Here is a 14,113-nt window from a genome sequence, read left to right on the forward strand (position 1 = left end):
TGATTCCTCGGAGCGGGGTCGCCCTGGGTTAGCTAACCTTAAATGCGGACTGGCCAATCAACGGGGTTCATTGCGTCATTATGAATTTTGGTGAATAGTGATAGCTGAATCAGTTGGCCAAGTCAGCATATCGCAGATTTTCACTTAAGCACTGGGATATCACGTACATGATAAGCATGCGCTGCATCCAAATATGCCCTGCAAGGATCTCTCCAATTCAATCCAGTAATTGTATAGATAAGATAAAACGAGTGAAGATTCCATTCAGTTAGAGCAAAGAGCAGTTAGGTACAAATAGATAGGCGATTAGGCATCCGGTCGCCCTCTTTCACATGACAGTGGAATGCGGGGTAAACACACGGATTATCGGCCAAAGACAGACAATACGAAACGTCCACTTTCAGTGAAAGTGGCAGGATCAATAGAAATGTAGGCTTATATGAGAAATAGGAGCAGAAGACGTATCTCTCTGGACTCGATCAAGCCCCGTTGCATGAACACGCGCCCTTCTTTTCACATATACAAGAGCTGAAGCGACTCAGCGACACAATTTCTATGGCATTTGATGTCATCAACGGACAAAGAGAGATTTCGGTCAGATGTGGTGACCTTCACAATAGTCTAGCACTGGGGCATTCAGACTGTGATATAACAGACACGATCGGAATGCTCCAGGTCGAACTTCAATATTACCATGAGGAAATGACGAGCCTCTCGCGGACAACAGCAAGGGCCGAGCAGCTGGTAGTATTTTTGGTTCAAGTGCTTACCTTTACTAATTTGCAAAGATATCTTCCATTTTGGCAATACGAGCGAGCAACAAGCTACAAACCACTACGGACGTTGCGCAAATGAATATCTCTGATCTTCACCTACAATCCCGATATATGAGCGTGGATGCTCATAATTTACTACAGGTGACGGAGCGGGGTCATAGAGATGCTATTACAATAAAGATATTTGCACAGATAGCTATGGTTTTCCTGCCAGCCTCTCTCATAGCTGCAAGTCTAATATCCAGTACGAAGATGGAGAACTGCGCTGATTATAAATTTATAGTCCCTTTTCAGCTCAACGATTGTGGATGGTCTAAAAGATGGCGTTTCTCATATTGCCCTCTATCTTGAGATCACCCTGCCACTTCTGTTAGCTACTGTGATTGTGCTTGTTCTCCTTGAGAAAGGACTGCCGAAAGGCGCATGGCTTCGACGATTGGTATGTAATCTGCTAAATTGACCTACGAAGGGTGTGGTGTTTCTCAGATCTCCAGGGAATAGCGAGTTCTTTCACCTTGACATGAACCTAATAGAAATAAACATAACAAGTTAAGGCAAAAAGCACAGGGTATGCAGACGACAGTTTGAAATGGGTCATCATGGCGAAGCTCAATCTCTCGAGCATCCGCACTTGACTTGGGTTAATGTTTTGCTGGCAGACGCGGCTTTTGGAGGATGTCTGGATAGGCTTGCTGAGGACGCAAGGATATTATAGAGCTTTTCGGTGTAAGAGAAATTGCAAATTATTGGTGCAAGGTAGGTTGGTTGGTTGGTTGTATTCCTACTCGGTTTTAGCCGCTTTTTAACAGCAGCCATGCCCGGCTAGTGGGGTTTGGCCGACAGCCGAGACGCCCCGAATATTCATCCGTGCCGCCCCACTTCGCCAGACATCAAACGATATTTGGCCAGCTGTCTCCAAACTTCCCACTTTCTCCTCCTCCCTAACCTCTATCTACATCGGCTAGCCAGCTGCCTTAGATCGTGGTTTGAGATACTAATGTACATATGTGTTTTGTCTCCAGCGAGGCGGACTATCCGCCTCGTGTGCGGGTCCTTTCTACCTACAGTCTCCCCCCAGTGCTCAGCTTCGTCTGGTCAGGAACTGATCCTGAATTGCCCAAGGATCTGGGTTTGCTCCGTAAATTTGACGACTTTTGCTGCTACTTTGCGCTCGCTCAGCAGTGTCCGAAGATTTTGACGTCCTGGAAATTGTCCTAGTTCCAGATTTCGAAGTGCTGAGTACTTCCTGCACTGGAGCAAAATGTGAGCCACTGTCTGTCGTCCTTCTCTGCAGTCGCATCCCGGGTCCGTGAACCCTGGTACTCTTTGTTTGAAAAGGAAGTCGTTCATCCCAATCTTCTCGGTGCGAAGTTGAGTGTATATGGCGCTCTGCCTCTTGGCGAAGTGCTTGTGTGGCTGTAGTACTCTCGGTGTTGGTTCTGGTGTGTGCCGGTAGGTTGCCCTACCCCTAGTTTCCTGATGCCATTGGGCTTGCCATCTTCTGTTGACAACTCTGCGCGACCACATCTTCAGTGTGGCTCTCAATGAACGTAATATTGGAGGCTGCTGTGCCCTTGGACCTGGTGGTCCTCTCTGTCTCCATCCCGTGGCTTCCTTGGCTGCTCGATCGGCAGCTTCGTTACCGTATATCCCCTTGTGAGCTGGAATCCATCGAACCTCGACTGTTAAGCCTTGCGCCCGCAGTGTCTGTATCCTCTGCGTGATGTCTTGTAGAAGGTAAGATCCTGATTTACCCCTGGGCCTCGCCACCGACCTAATGGCTGCTTGGTTGTCTGTGTAGATCATGACTTTCGTTCTGACGTTGCCTTGGTCTCGATCTTGTTGAGCGATCTGGAGAGCTAAGGAGACCCCCTGAAGCTCACCGGCGTATACTGTCGATACAGTGTCTTCACCCATATAGGCGCTCTTGGCTTGATTGGTGGTGGTACATACTGCTGCTGAACCCACGTGACCGTTGATACCACTTCCGTCCGTGTATATATGTATAGCGTTAGGCTCCTTTTCGATGCTATGCTGGTGTCTTGACCGTGCTTTCTCGGCATTCTCCTTGATGAATGTCTTCGGGCCTATCCACCATGGGGCGACGACGTACGGGGTAATTACCTCTAGTTCCTTGAGACTGAATCCTTGTTCTTCTTGTATGGCCTTCTGTATCGCTCTGCGTGGGCTCATTCTGATGTTCCGCTCTCGTATGCGGTTTGCGCGGCGTTGTTGTTCCTGTTCCCCAAGGGTTTCTGTCCCGAGGGTGATTCTTCCTAGACACTCGACGTTGTGTTTCCAGATCTGGTGCTCGACGGGAAGGAGATATGTCTTGACATCCAGGGCTGGAATTGATGTGGCTTTGAAGGCACCAGAAACTGCCCTGGCCGCTCGCGCCTGCAGACGTTGTAATTGCTCCAATGTCTTGTGGGTGTACGGCGTGTTCCGTGTTTTCCAGTTGGCGTTCGACCATGCGGAGCACACGTACATGATCTGTGGCAGCACAGCACCCCGATAGATGTTTCTCATGTCTTGGAACGTAAGGCCCCAGGTCGAGCTTCCCAGGCTATGGAGAGCTGAGATCGTCCTTGTTGCCTTCCGCTGTACCTCACCTAAATGGGGTTTCCATTGTAGTGCCGAGTCCAGGATGAGCCCCAGATACTTGCAAGTCTGCTTTGCGGGGATCTCACCCCATGTTGTGTGTAGCGGATGCTGTGTGTCTATTCTCGTCCGTGCTCTAGTGAAGTGTATTAGCTGGAATTTACTAGGCGAAAAGACGGACGCGTGGGTTTTCGTCCATTGCTCTGCTCTTTGGAGTGCCCGTTGGAGCTTGGTGCATGTTTCTATCGTTGAGCCTCCCCATGTTAAGATAGCTACGTCGTCGATGAATCCAGTCGCAGTGGTTTCCTCTTCTAAGTCACATTTCTCGACAAGGTCTGCGTTGTAGAAGATGTAGAGAATGGGCGAGAGGGGCGAGCCTTGTACTGTGCCTGTTGAGACTTTGTGTCGTTCTGTTTTGAATCCATCGATCGAGATTCTAGTGTGTCGGTCTTGAAGAAGGCTGGCGATCCACCTAACCGTCTTCTCATCAATCCTTCTCTTCCGTAGGTTGTGTAGGAGCCGCTTGTGTGACACGTTGTCGAAAGCGCCAGAGACATCAAGCAGGAGAAGGCTCGCCACCTGCCCTCGCCCTCTGTTCCATGCTTCGTAGATCTTGTCGATGATGTGGTGTATTGCATGCTCGGTAGATCTCAGCTTTCGACCTCCCATGTGTGTTAAAGGGAGCAGGTAGTGTGTCTCTGCCACGTAGCTTAACCGATCTGCTATGATGGCATCCATGATCTTGCCTATAGTATTTAACAAACCTATCGGCCGGTATGACGCAGGGATGGTGTAGTTATCTTTTCCTTGCTTCTTTAGCACTACCGTCGTTGACTCCCTAAAGTGTTGGGGACAGTATCCCAGATTGAGGCATTGGTTGTATATCGCCGTTAAGTGAGGCTTAATCCATGTCGCCGCCAGCTGGAGTGCCTTGTTCAGGATACCATCAGGGCCAGGAGCTTTGAATGGAGAGGCTTCTTGTATCGCTCGCTCTACTTCTTGTTCTGTGATGGGTGACATCGCTATTCGATCCGGATATGTTGCGCCTTCGATATCGCCAAGTTCAGCTTCTCGTAGGGCGGGAAAAAAGGCCTCTCTGAAGATTTCCGCCTTCTTTGCTGGATCTGAGACCATCTGAAGAGTGTCTGGGTTCTGTATCGTGGGTGTCACTTCTGGTGCCTGCGTGTTTCTGTTCCTGGCCCACTTGGCTAACTTCCAGAGGGCTTCTGGTGACTTTGATGCCTTCTCCACGTTCTCTCGATGCGCTCTCCTAAGCGCTTTCTTGATCACCCTGCCTTTGTTATTCCTGGCCGCTCGGTATGCTTCCCATGTTTCGTCCGTGTGGTAGAGGCTGTATATTCGTCTGAGACGCTTGGTCTCCGTCAACGCCCTCGTGCATTCTTCATCCCACCCCCGTTTAGACTTGGGTGACCATATCCGTTGTGGTACGGCTTTATCTATCGCATTCTGCAAAACTGTCACTAATTCTCCCACGTATCGGTCGAGCGCGCCTTGAGTTCTGGGTCTTTGCCGTGGCGGCAAGTTATTTACTATTGCAGACTTAAATCTCTTCTCATCTACCGATTTCCAGTTTCTGCTGGGCTCTCGGCTGAGCTGTTTGACTGAGATGTCGAGAGAAGTAACAATCGGCAGGTGGTCCGAATCGTGGTCGAGGCTGCGATCCACCTCGCTCCTGATGATCCGGTCCACCAGGCCAAGGGTCACCAAGCAGAGGTCGATAGTTGCCTGTTTACTCCCTTCTTCGTACGTGATGGTGCCTGGGGCTAAAGTGCTTGTGAGGTCAAAGTCTTCTATGAGCTCTACAAGGTCTTCTGCTTCAGCCTCCCTTCTGGGACCATCCGGGCCTCCCCACATGTCATGATGCAGATTGAAGTCCCCTACAACTATCTGTTCTCTTTGCTGAGCTGAAAGGAGGATTCTCCGTAGATGAGGTAGTACACTCTGCCTGTTTTCTGCTTTCTGGTCGGGATTGTAGATGTTGTGCAGTTTGATTTCCCCGGTATCGTTCCCTTGTCCTAGGGCGAGGGTTACCGTGCAAATACACTGGTTGTGTGATTCAAATTTCCATTTGGAGTGATCGAGTCGCTTGTTGATGAACATGCAGACCTTCGCTGGGCCCTCGTACTTGCTCTGTGGATAACATAGGTGAAAATGATCTTTCGCCGGATGGTGTGTAGTGTCTGCAAAGGTATTTACCCATGGTTCTTGAATGGCGAGGATATCGAAGTCCTTGATCTTCGGGTCCCGCAGTAGGGTGGCCATCACGATATCCCTTGACTTCCTTACGTTGTACTGTAGTATTGAAAGTGACCTCATACAGCTCATTGGCGGTCATCGATGTCTATGCTGTCCGCTTGATATGTGCCGTGTGGTCGCATCAGGTTTGCGTCAAGAGCTTCCAGGGCTCTTCTAGATGGCGTTATAATCCTATGGGGTCGTTGACTTCCTGTGTTGACCGTGATCTCGTCTCCCACACCGTTGGTTGGGACTGTATTGCTTTCAGGGTTGACTCTCTTTTGTCCCCTCTTTGTTGGCGACCTGCTTCTTCCTTGTCGATCCTGTTGGGTGCGGCCGGGTAGGAGAGATGGTGCTCCCTCCCGCACGACTCGTCCAGTCGGTCGGTTCCTTCTGGACTCCCACCATTGTGTTTGCCTGGTTAACTGCCACGTTACTTTGTGGCACCAGATGGTATCTAGGGCGGGCAGCATATGCCACTTTGACTTTGGCCATCTCCTCCTTCCTGTCTACGCATTGATTGCTCCATGCTTCATGTTGACCTTTGCAATTGGCGCACTTTCGAGGTACGCTCTTGTCGGACTTGACGCAGCATTCGCGGGACGCATGTTCTTGAGCGCAGTAGCCGCATCTCGTTGTTGCCTTGCACTGGGTTCCTATGTGGCCATATCTTTGACAGCTGAAGCATTGCCTCAATCGGCACGACCTGTCATACAGTTCGCACTGAAAGACCTCCCCTTGCCAGATCAAGCCTTCATCAATGATCTTGTTAGCATCTTGTGGCTTTGTGAACTCAATGATAACCGAGGATGCGCTCTTCGTCGCAACTGTCCTCGTGAGCCATCCGATATACTTTATCCCGGCGTTTGGGATGAACGGCCTGTTTTCCTGTAGTATGTTATCTCTCGTGTCTTCAAATCGTCCTACATCCATCGAGCTAGTGCGGATGCCGTGCACGAGTACGCCATATGTTGGGATACGAACGGAGGCTCCAATGCCGAGTCGGTGCTCCCAGTCCTCGGCGAACTGTCAGAGTATCTCCATATCGGAAGTCGTAGCCGTTTTAATGCTGAGGTCACCGCTTTTCAGTTGGTTAGTTGATGCTGTCTTGATCTTCTCGATGTGCTCATTGCCGCTTTGTTCTATAGCACGGTCTACGTGTGCCTTTAGGCTGCGGGGGTTCATCGCCCGTAGGCTGGCTACGGTAAGTGGGTTCCGAATGTTTACTATGATCTCACGAAGTACTTGCGATGGTGGTGTCTTGGGTTGGTTCAGTGGATTGTGCATGCTTGTAGCTAGCCCATTTCCAGCCGCTACAGATGCATAAGTTCGCAGTGTGCCCGATCGATTGTGCTGTTCTGTGTCTTTGGCCTCCCTCACCAGTCTCATGACTGTTCTGCCGATGTCGATCGATTCTTTGGCCGCCGCCTTCGTTTCGTCTTGTCTTTCATGACTCTCGCGTATTCCTTCCAGCGTCCGCTGGCTCGTGTTTGCCGCTTGTTTAAGTTCCATCTTGATTTCGTCTAGAGCCTGCATCGCGCTTTCTGCTGCGGTCTTTGCTTCCGATCTCGCCATCCGGAGCGCGTCGTGTACGGTGCTGACATCTGGGATGTTGTTGATCTTGTTAACAAGGGACAGTGCGCCCATAGCCATAGTCCTAGCCAGATCGTAGGGAACGGGTTGGTCTTTCGCGCGTTCGATATACAGGAGGGTGTCCTTGAGGTATCTGCCGAGTTGCGTGGCATGCTCGCGGAATTCGGCGGGCCATGCCACTTCTTGGGGCAACGAGGTCGCCATGTCAATCTAAAAACGCACTGAGCGATGCGCTAGACTCCAGGCTATTCAATCAACCCGTCGAAGAGGCGTTTGAGCACGGTTTGTGGCTGTTGTTTCAAAAATTCGTTCGAGCTGTTGTGAAAAGTTTTTTTTTTTTTTTTTTTTTTTTTTCGTCGACGGAGGTTCGCGCTTCACGACGTGATTCGCGAATTGGGGTCGAGCAAGGACCCATATTTCTGCTTGCACAAACCAACCACGGTGTCAATGTGATATCACAGTGGGCCTCTTCTTTTCTCAATAAGACGGAAAGGAGACAATATGAAACACATATCTAACCTATACAAGAAATTGCAATTATATAGGTCAGAATTAAATATTTTTCGTAAGTATAATAGATTTTATTTTATTTTTATTAGAATTTTAAGTATATGTCACTACGCCTCGCTTCTCTTCTCATATGTTGTCTTCTCCTAAAATGATATACTTCCGCTCGTCCGATAAGGCTCATACGCCGCTTTGAGTGTCTGTTAATCTTTCTGCATTTGAGCCAACAATAACTTGCAGGTAGAAGGCTTCATTATGGATATCGCTTATTCTGAATTATTGGCCACCCCAATTAGAGAGCCTCTCAATGGTTTTATTGTAATCGCATTATCGGCATGCTCTGCTGCACAAGTTTGGTTTGTTGGCTCTCCCGGAGTCAGGCGGTGATCTCTCAATAATCGAGGAAGCAGAACTTACCCCAAGCCCAATTAGCCCCTTGGCTTTAAAATGAAGACCCATAGCGTCTGAAACTCTTCAGGTTGTAATTCACTGTCTGTGGAAACTGGTACATACTAAAGAAAGTAACCCACAGTGCTTTAGGATAGCACATTGCCAGAAACACAGCTTTAAGTAATTTTTTACTTTTCTCAACATCATATACCTAGAACTTCGTAAAATTGCAGATCCCTTCAGTAGATAATTGATGGTACCGGAAAGGTTCCTCTAATTGTCGATTAAGGTCCATTTGCCGTTGGGCTAGCCTCCTATCTCTCCTTCGGACAACATCAGCCGCCGGTTTTTCTTCTCGGTTTGCGTACTTTGCAGGTCGACCTAATTTAGATACTGCCTGACGTCGTTTTTCTTTGCTGCGAACTGGAGACTTGGGGTTAACTCTGAGTCTGTGATTGGCTGCTCGTGAGGTTGGTAGTTTGGGGTTGGTAGTTTGGCCCCCCTGTCGTCCGTCCCGTCTCCACCAGACAGGGTTTCCCCGCATCGCCATTGGCCCGTGCCATTTTCGGAGGTTGGCAGTTTGGCCCAAACTATCAACGGCCTATCGGTTAGGTACCTTTTTCCTCTTCGCCTTAGTTATGGCTATAACTATTGTCATTTGCCCGGAAAACATTGAGACGACGTGACGGACAACGCCCGTTCGTTAATCCATTGATCATTCACTGACGGCAATTGAACAAATGACTGAACTACAATTTCCCTCTTTAAATTGCTCCGGATCTGGTATATAGATGTTTACCGCTACGGATTCTCGACATTACAAAACTCCCACACAGCTGCCCGTCTGTTTAACTCGAGCAGCAGCAGGTTCGCCTGGCCGTCCTCTTTCAATGGTCGTAATACGTTCCGCGTGCCATCCGTGTCTTCTTTGAAAACCGACAAATGGTAGCCACCTTTCGGCTGATGCGAAACTACCAGACGCTCTTTCTCTCCTTGAGCGAGAGCCTTTACCACAATATTGCCTTTGCCATCGTGCCCTAGATATCGTCCCGTCGTGAATTCACAGAATCCGATCCAGCCGTCCAAGATGGTGCAGCGCCACCGAACTCCTCCCCAAGGATGGGGGTTTTCTTGCAAGCACACTTTGCCACTAATGACTGACAAATACCGATTCTTGATTGAATTCCGGGTGCGAATCAAGTACCAAGCGTTCGGAGTAGGCACAGAGTCGAAAGGTGGTGTATTACAAGAGTCATTAGACTCACCCAAAGAAACAGAACAAGCCGGTGTAGGGTATAGATCAGATGATGACGACATCATATCAATGCTTTCATCATGCGGCTCCATTGTCTTTAGTATACGGTGATTTGATGGAATATTCGCTTAAGTTCAAGGAATAATAAAGGTTTATAGTGTAAGTCTATGGTGGTAGCAGACAGCAGTACAAGAATTATCTGATAATGAATATTAGCGTTTGTACGGTCTTATATTTCTGTGTGAACCTGGTCGTGACGTCAATAAGCGGGGTAGACTTTTTCTGAGTTTGAATTAAGTTTTCGTTATCACAAGCAGTGATGTGATGAACCGCCGATCGATATTCAGGATTCAAGTCTGCCCACTGGAAAGCGGGGTAAAATAAATCAATTGTTGTACAATTGATTTTGGTATATAGGACTAGGGAGTTGATAGAGTTTAGGGTCAACATGCCAAGCAATTATCCGAACGAGATTGATGCCTTGGGTCTAGAGTAACTGAAGTTAGAGAAACGAACTTGGTACAAATTCCACAATGGAAAAGTAGTCGAGTCTGGCTTTTGTCGCATTGAAGAGATGGATATACTGTATAGGAGCAAGTACTGTAATGTTCTTTTGTTGGCAGCCTAAAATTATTGTTACTGACTTGCATCTTCTTTCATAGCTGTAGTAAGCACAAGGCAGCACCTCTGACGGCAGGAGGCCTATCATCAGCCCCAACAATACGCCTCCGAGGAACTATCTAGAGCTTAACAATTTGTCAGATATTAAGGTGAATCGTGTGTATTCCTTTTTTCTGTCGCAATCGAAGGACCATTGAGACATTATATCTTCGACTGGTTCCTTCTAGGACTTGAGTCCTAGAAAGTCCTAGATGAAAGTCCTACGATCTAAGTTTAGGACTTCAAACTTTAATCCCGAACCTTAATCCTGAAGTTGAGGGTGAACCCTTCAACATTCAACACAATTCCATGAAACCCCTTTAACTTAGAACACGCAAGACAGTCACAAAGCTGTGGCAATCGTTTGCGAAATGGGAGTCGCTGCATTAGGGGATTCAGATCCGACGTGCCTCCATCTTCCATGTACGGGCAAATTTTATAACCATTAGTTAGCTTATCATTGCCTACTTTAAGACTCGCAGGCGTGATTGGGTGGCTTGCCCCGACACTATTGATGCTGGAGGCCGACCAAAGCAGGAGGCCGGCCAAAGCGGTGTAGGATGCTGTGTATCCTATCCTATCCTATCCTAGCTGCGTAGCACATTGGTTTCCAAATCTACGTGCCGTAATGAGTCACACAATGAATCGGACGAGAGACAGGCAGACGGGGCGTTGCAAGGTCCGATACAAGACGATCAGGAAAACGTCATCGATCTGGATTACCAATCAGAAGATGCATCTGAGATAGACTCTGATTCGTAATCGAATCATTCGGATACCTCAAATCAAACAGAAATCGACTGCCATCATTGGGGGCGTTAACTTAACCAATTCCTTGCAGTTCTTTATATATATTGCTTACGTGGTGTGAGGTCTTAGAATGCGGGGTACCTGCGAGAATCAACATGGTCTGACTTGTCAACAACGCATTCTCATAACAGTAGCAGTCTATTGGAAACCGCCATGGAAGACCCAAGAGACGACCAGACAAACACAGTTGTCGGCATTGCTCCAGATGGCGACCTTATTCTACTAGTTGGGCCAGAAGAGACAAAACTCCGTGTTCGTTCTATATTGTTGATGGCAGCCTCAAAATTCTTCTCTGTCATGCTCGGGTCAGACTGGAAGGAAGGTAATGGTCTGCGCGATCGGGATGGACCTTACGAGATATTGCTGCCTGAAGATAATGCTGCTGCATTGAAAATCATCTGTTCTATCATTCACCATGAGAACAGTGAAGTACCTCAAGCCCTCGCTGCAGACGATGTCCTCGCAGTTGCCGTTGCCGCAGACAAGTATGATTGCGTTAATGCCTTAAGATTTGCGAGTGAAAGTTGGCTTCAGCACACTAAAGGCAATGCTGGCAATCTGATGCTTCTCACTGCCGCGGCATACCGCTTCGGGCACGCACAAGCGTTCAAGGAGATCACGAGAGCATTGATACTTGACTATGATGGTCCTTATCTTGCTCTTTCCTCGGAAAAAGTTGAATCTGTTATGACGTTGAAGGTCTTGTGTAAGTAGCCCGATAATGCTTTGGATATATGACTGACGGGCAAATGAACAGGTCTACTGGAAGAGCAGAGAGGGTTTGCAAGGCTGAAAATAGCAGAAATCCTCCTAGCAGGAATTAATAATCCGACTGGACTGTGTGTTCATAAATGCGGATGGACAAGCAAATATGCATATGCATATATCAAACTCTTAGAAAGAAAGGATCTTTGGCCAAAACACCTATTCCATACCTCAATCTCCAAGGCACTAGAGTCAGCAGAGAGAATGCCTGATCCGATCCCTGAGGAATTAAGTACGGAATGTACCTACGCTTACAAGCATGCCGCGCCAGAATACAGGAAAGAGCGTAGCTGGAGTTTGGATACTTTTCACAAGAGCATCGGGCTTTGCTTATACTGTATTCGCTTGGGTAGTATGAGTTCTAATTGTAGCCAGGACTCACATAGGTGTTAAGACTAGTTATTAAATATATATACTATACTATTGTATTTAGCTGAGTTTGCAAACTCTTCAGGGTGGTCATCAATTCCACCTTCAACTTAATGTCTTCAACAACTCAGAATTCGAGGGTCTGTCGTCGGCAAAAGGTTTCACTGTTTACATTTCTCCCATCACGTCGTCTTGCTACTTATAAGCTATGGTACGAATATCTAAGAACCGCAAAAGCATTCATCTGAAATTATAGAGTTATGATAGCCACAAAGCTTTGGCTTTCTTGACTGCTTCTTGATTCGTATGCCAGTGCATAAATAAGTCATATGTCAAAGAGTTCGTTTTCTGTAGAGTATCCTGGACCCGTTTCTCCTCCACCAAGTCCGGATGCGTATAATAAAAATTGACGATGGCATCACGTAACCCCCTGTCCTCTGGTATTGTTGACTCATATGCTTCTTCTGCCCCGTCAAGGAACCGATATGGTTGTAAGTTGTCTTGTATAACTCTGTTGAACTTCTCGAGTGCTCGTTCTTTGAGGGCGGGTACATTATAGAACTCAGCCAATGCGTACACCTTGACGTGGAATATCGGGTAAGAATCGTCAATACTGCTTTGCTCCAGCGGTAATGACGAACTCGCACCTTCCGCCTCGCCAAGCCCGGTGTCTTCTATTACAGGACCACAGAAGCTACTCTGGTAGTCTTGGCGATAGAAGTACTGAACAAGGCAATCCACCGCTTGGGGATCGTCCTGCGAGAAGTCAAAGAAATACCTGGGCGTGACTCCACAAGAGTCACATGAAGGGTCCTGTGTGGTGCTTTGGAACTGGGTTCGGAATTTCTTCGCTATGACCGGAGATTGTGGACAGACGATAACTCGGTGAGCAGAGTACTGTTCGGCACGAGAGATCAAGGTGAGGTCGGCATAGCTATCATTATCCAATGAACTAAAAGTGCACGGTCGGCATCAGTACTGAGAGGCAAGAAAGGGGCTATAGTACGAGATAGCGATGTAGACTTACTCCCTTAGCCACGACAAATCGATCGTAACCATCCTTTCCCGGTTCTGGCTCTCACGGGGGTGGTGCTCGGTTGATGGCTCCGTAGGGCTCTGCACCCCAGCGATGATGCTGGTGCCGCGGAGATCTGGAAATTCCTGTGCAGCAGCGGACGGGCAACGAAAAACACCTTGACCGATGAGGTACTGCAGAATTTCGACGAGCTTTTGTTCGGTAAAGTTTGCAACCACAACGGCGTGTTTTCGAACGACAAGCCGAATCGATTTTTTCCTACTAATTTGCGAGTTTATAGGTAGGCTAAAAACATGCCTACAATAGTCGTTCATATAGACGGCCTAGTACTACACACACACACACACACACACACACACAAGTCTATTACGCCCGGTAGGCCAACGCCCAAAGGGCTCTGAAGCTAAAAATACATACATCTCGCTAGTTAGTGCCTTGATCTCGCCAAGCCCATGTGGTTCTTGTCTTGTTCTTTCCAGCCTGATCATCGCTTGTCTCCTTGATCCCCGTAATTGTTAGTAATAATAGCAGGTCAACTTGAAGCCCAATTCCTCCAAGTGTTCAGTTTCCTATCTTCGGCGGCTGAAGCGGTGCCTGCTTTTGGTTGTACAGGGTAGTAGTGGTTAGTAGGTATAGGTTTATGGTCGATAAGTTAGTGGTGTTGTTGTCATCTCTGTTCGAGGCGACCTGTAGCGATCGCGAATCTAATCGTGGCTCGTACTGCTTCCATGTTCGGTGTCCACTTTTGTCCGTCTGATGCGGCTTTGCCCCCCAAATGAAAGGAGAGATTGCCGCGCTTTTCCTCTACATATTGACGCATCATCTCCTTGCGCTGCGCCATCCATTTTACACATCGGAAGAGGAAGTGCTCTACTGTTTCTTTTGCTTGCCCGCATGGGCATTCATCGGTCACTGCTGCTCCGACAAGTATTGATTTGTAGTTTCAGAGAAAATAACTAGTAGAGGCGCAGCGCGTCTACCTACATAGACCCTCTACCTTGCATCCCCTTGGATCCTTTTCCGCTCTTCGCGCGGGGCACTGCCGGTTCGCAAGTCAATACCAGTTTGCTCCTTAAGCCCACCTCCACAGCCAAT

At 48.1% G+C, this 14,113-nt stretch overlaps 4 protein-coding genes across 4 annotated transcripts; 2 read left to right on the forward strand and 2 right to left on the reverse strand.

Moving 5' to 3' along the window:
* The first annotated feature begins 425 nt into the window (after nucleotides 1–425).
* Nucleotides 426–1,536, forward strand: B0J16DRAFT_312495 (uncharacterized protein). Its single transcript, XM_046125054.1, has 2 exons — nucleotides 426–744; nucleotides 789–1,536. The coding sequence occupies exons 1-2, from the start codon at nucleotides 556–558 to the stop codon at nucleotides 1,125–1,127; spliced, it is 528 nt and encodes a 175-aa protein (XP_045977424.1). The 5' UTR covers nucleotides 426–555; the 3' UTR covers nucleotides 1,128–1,536.
* Nucleotides 1,537–8,954: 7,418 nt separating this feature from the next.
* On the reverse strand, nucleotides 8,955–9,470 carry B0J16DRAFT_245357 (uncharacterized protein; the record flags this gene model as incomplete). Its single annotated transcript, XM_046123075.1, has 1 exon — nucleotides 8,955–9,470. A coding segment is annotated over one exon (516 nt), but the record flags the coding sequence as incomplete, so codon positions are not given.
* Nucleotides 9,471–10,905: 1,435 nt separating this feature from the next.
* Nucleotides 10,906–12,006, forward strand: B0J16DRAFT_365628 (uncharacterized protein; the record flags this gene model as incomplete). Its single annotated transcript, XM_046130034.1, has 2 exons — nucleotides 10,906–11,554; nucleotides 11,606–12,006. The coding sequence occupies exons 1-2, from the start codon at nucleotides 11,002–11,004 to the stop codon at nucleotides 12,004–12,006; spliced, it is 954 nt and encodes a 317-aa protein (XP_045977426.1). The 5' UTR covers nucleotides 10,906–11,001.
* Nucleotides 12,007–12,188: 182 nt separating this feature from the next.
* Nucleotides 12,189–13,506, reverse strand: B0J16DRAFT_359145 (uncharacterized protein; the record flags this gene model as incomplete). The annotated part of the gene is made up of 4 exons (XM_046129629.1): nucleotides 12,189–12,203; nucleotides 12,364–12,934; nucleotides 13,010–13,315; nucleotides 13,436–13,506. 4 exons carry the CDS (start codon nucleotides 13,504–13,506, stop codon nucleotides 12,189–12,191), a joined length of 963 nt encoding a protein of 320 aa, XP_045977427.1.
* Between the last annotated feature and the right edge of the window lie 607 nt (nucleotides 13,507–14,113).

This window comes from Fusarium flagelliforme (genome assembly GCF_020744385.1).
Source record: "Fusarium flagelliforme strain FIESC 12 MPI-CAGE-AA-0113 chromosome Unknown B0J16scaffold_9, whole genome shotgun sequence".
NCBI lineage: Eukaryota > Fungi > Ascomycota > Sordariomycetes > Hypocreales > Nectriaceae > Fusarium > Fusarium flagelliforme.

Excerpts from the sequence above, each read along its gene's own strand:
- B0J16DRAFT_312495 (XM_046125054.1), top strand. The coding sequence starts at position 556 with ATGGCATTTGATGTCATCAACGGACAAAGAGAGATTTCGGTCAGATGT. Across the intron at positions 745-788 it reads CAGCAAGGGCCGAGCAGCTG|ATATCTTCCATTTTGGCAAT; the intron begins GTAGTATTTTTG and ends TAATTTGCAAAG.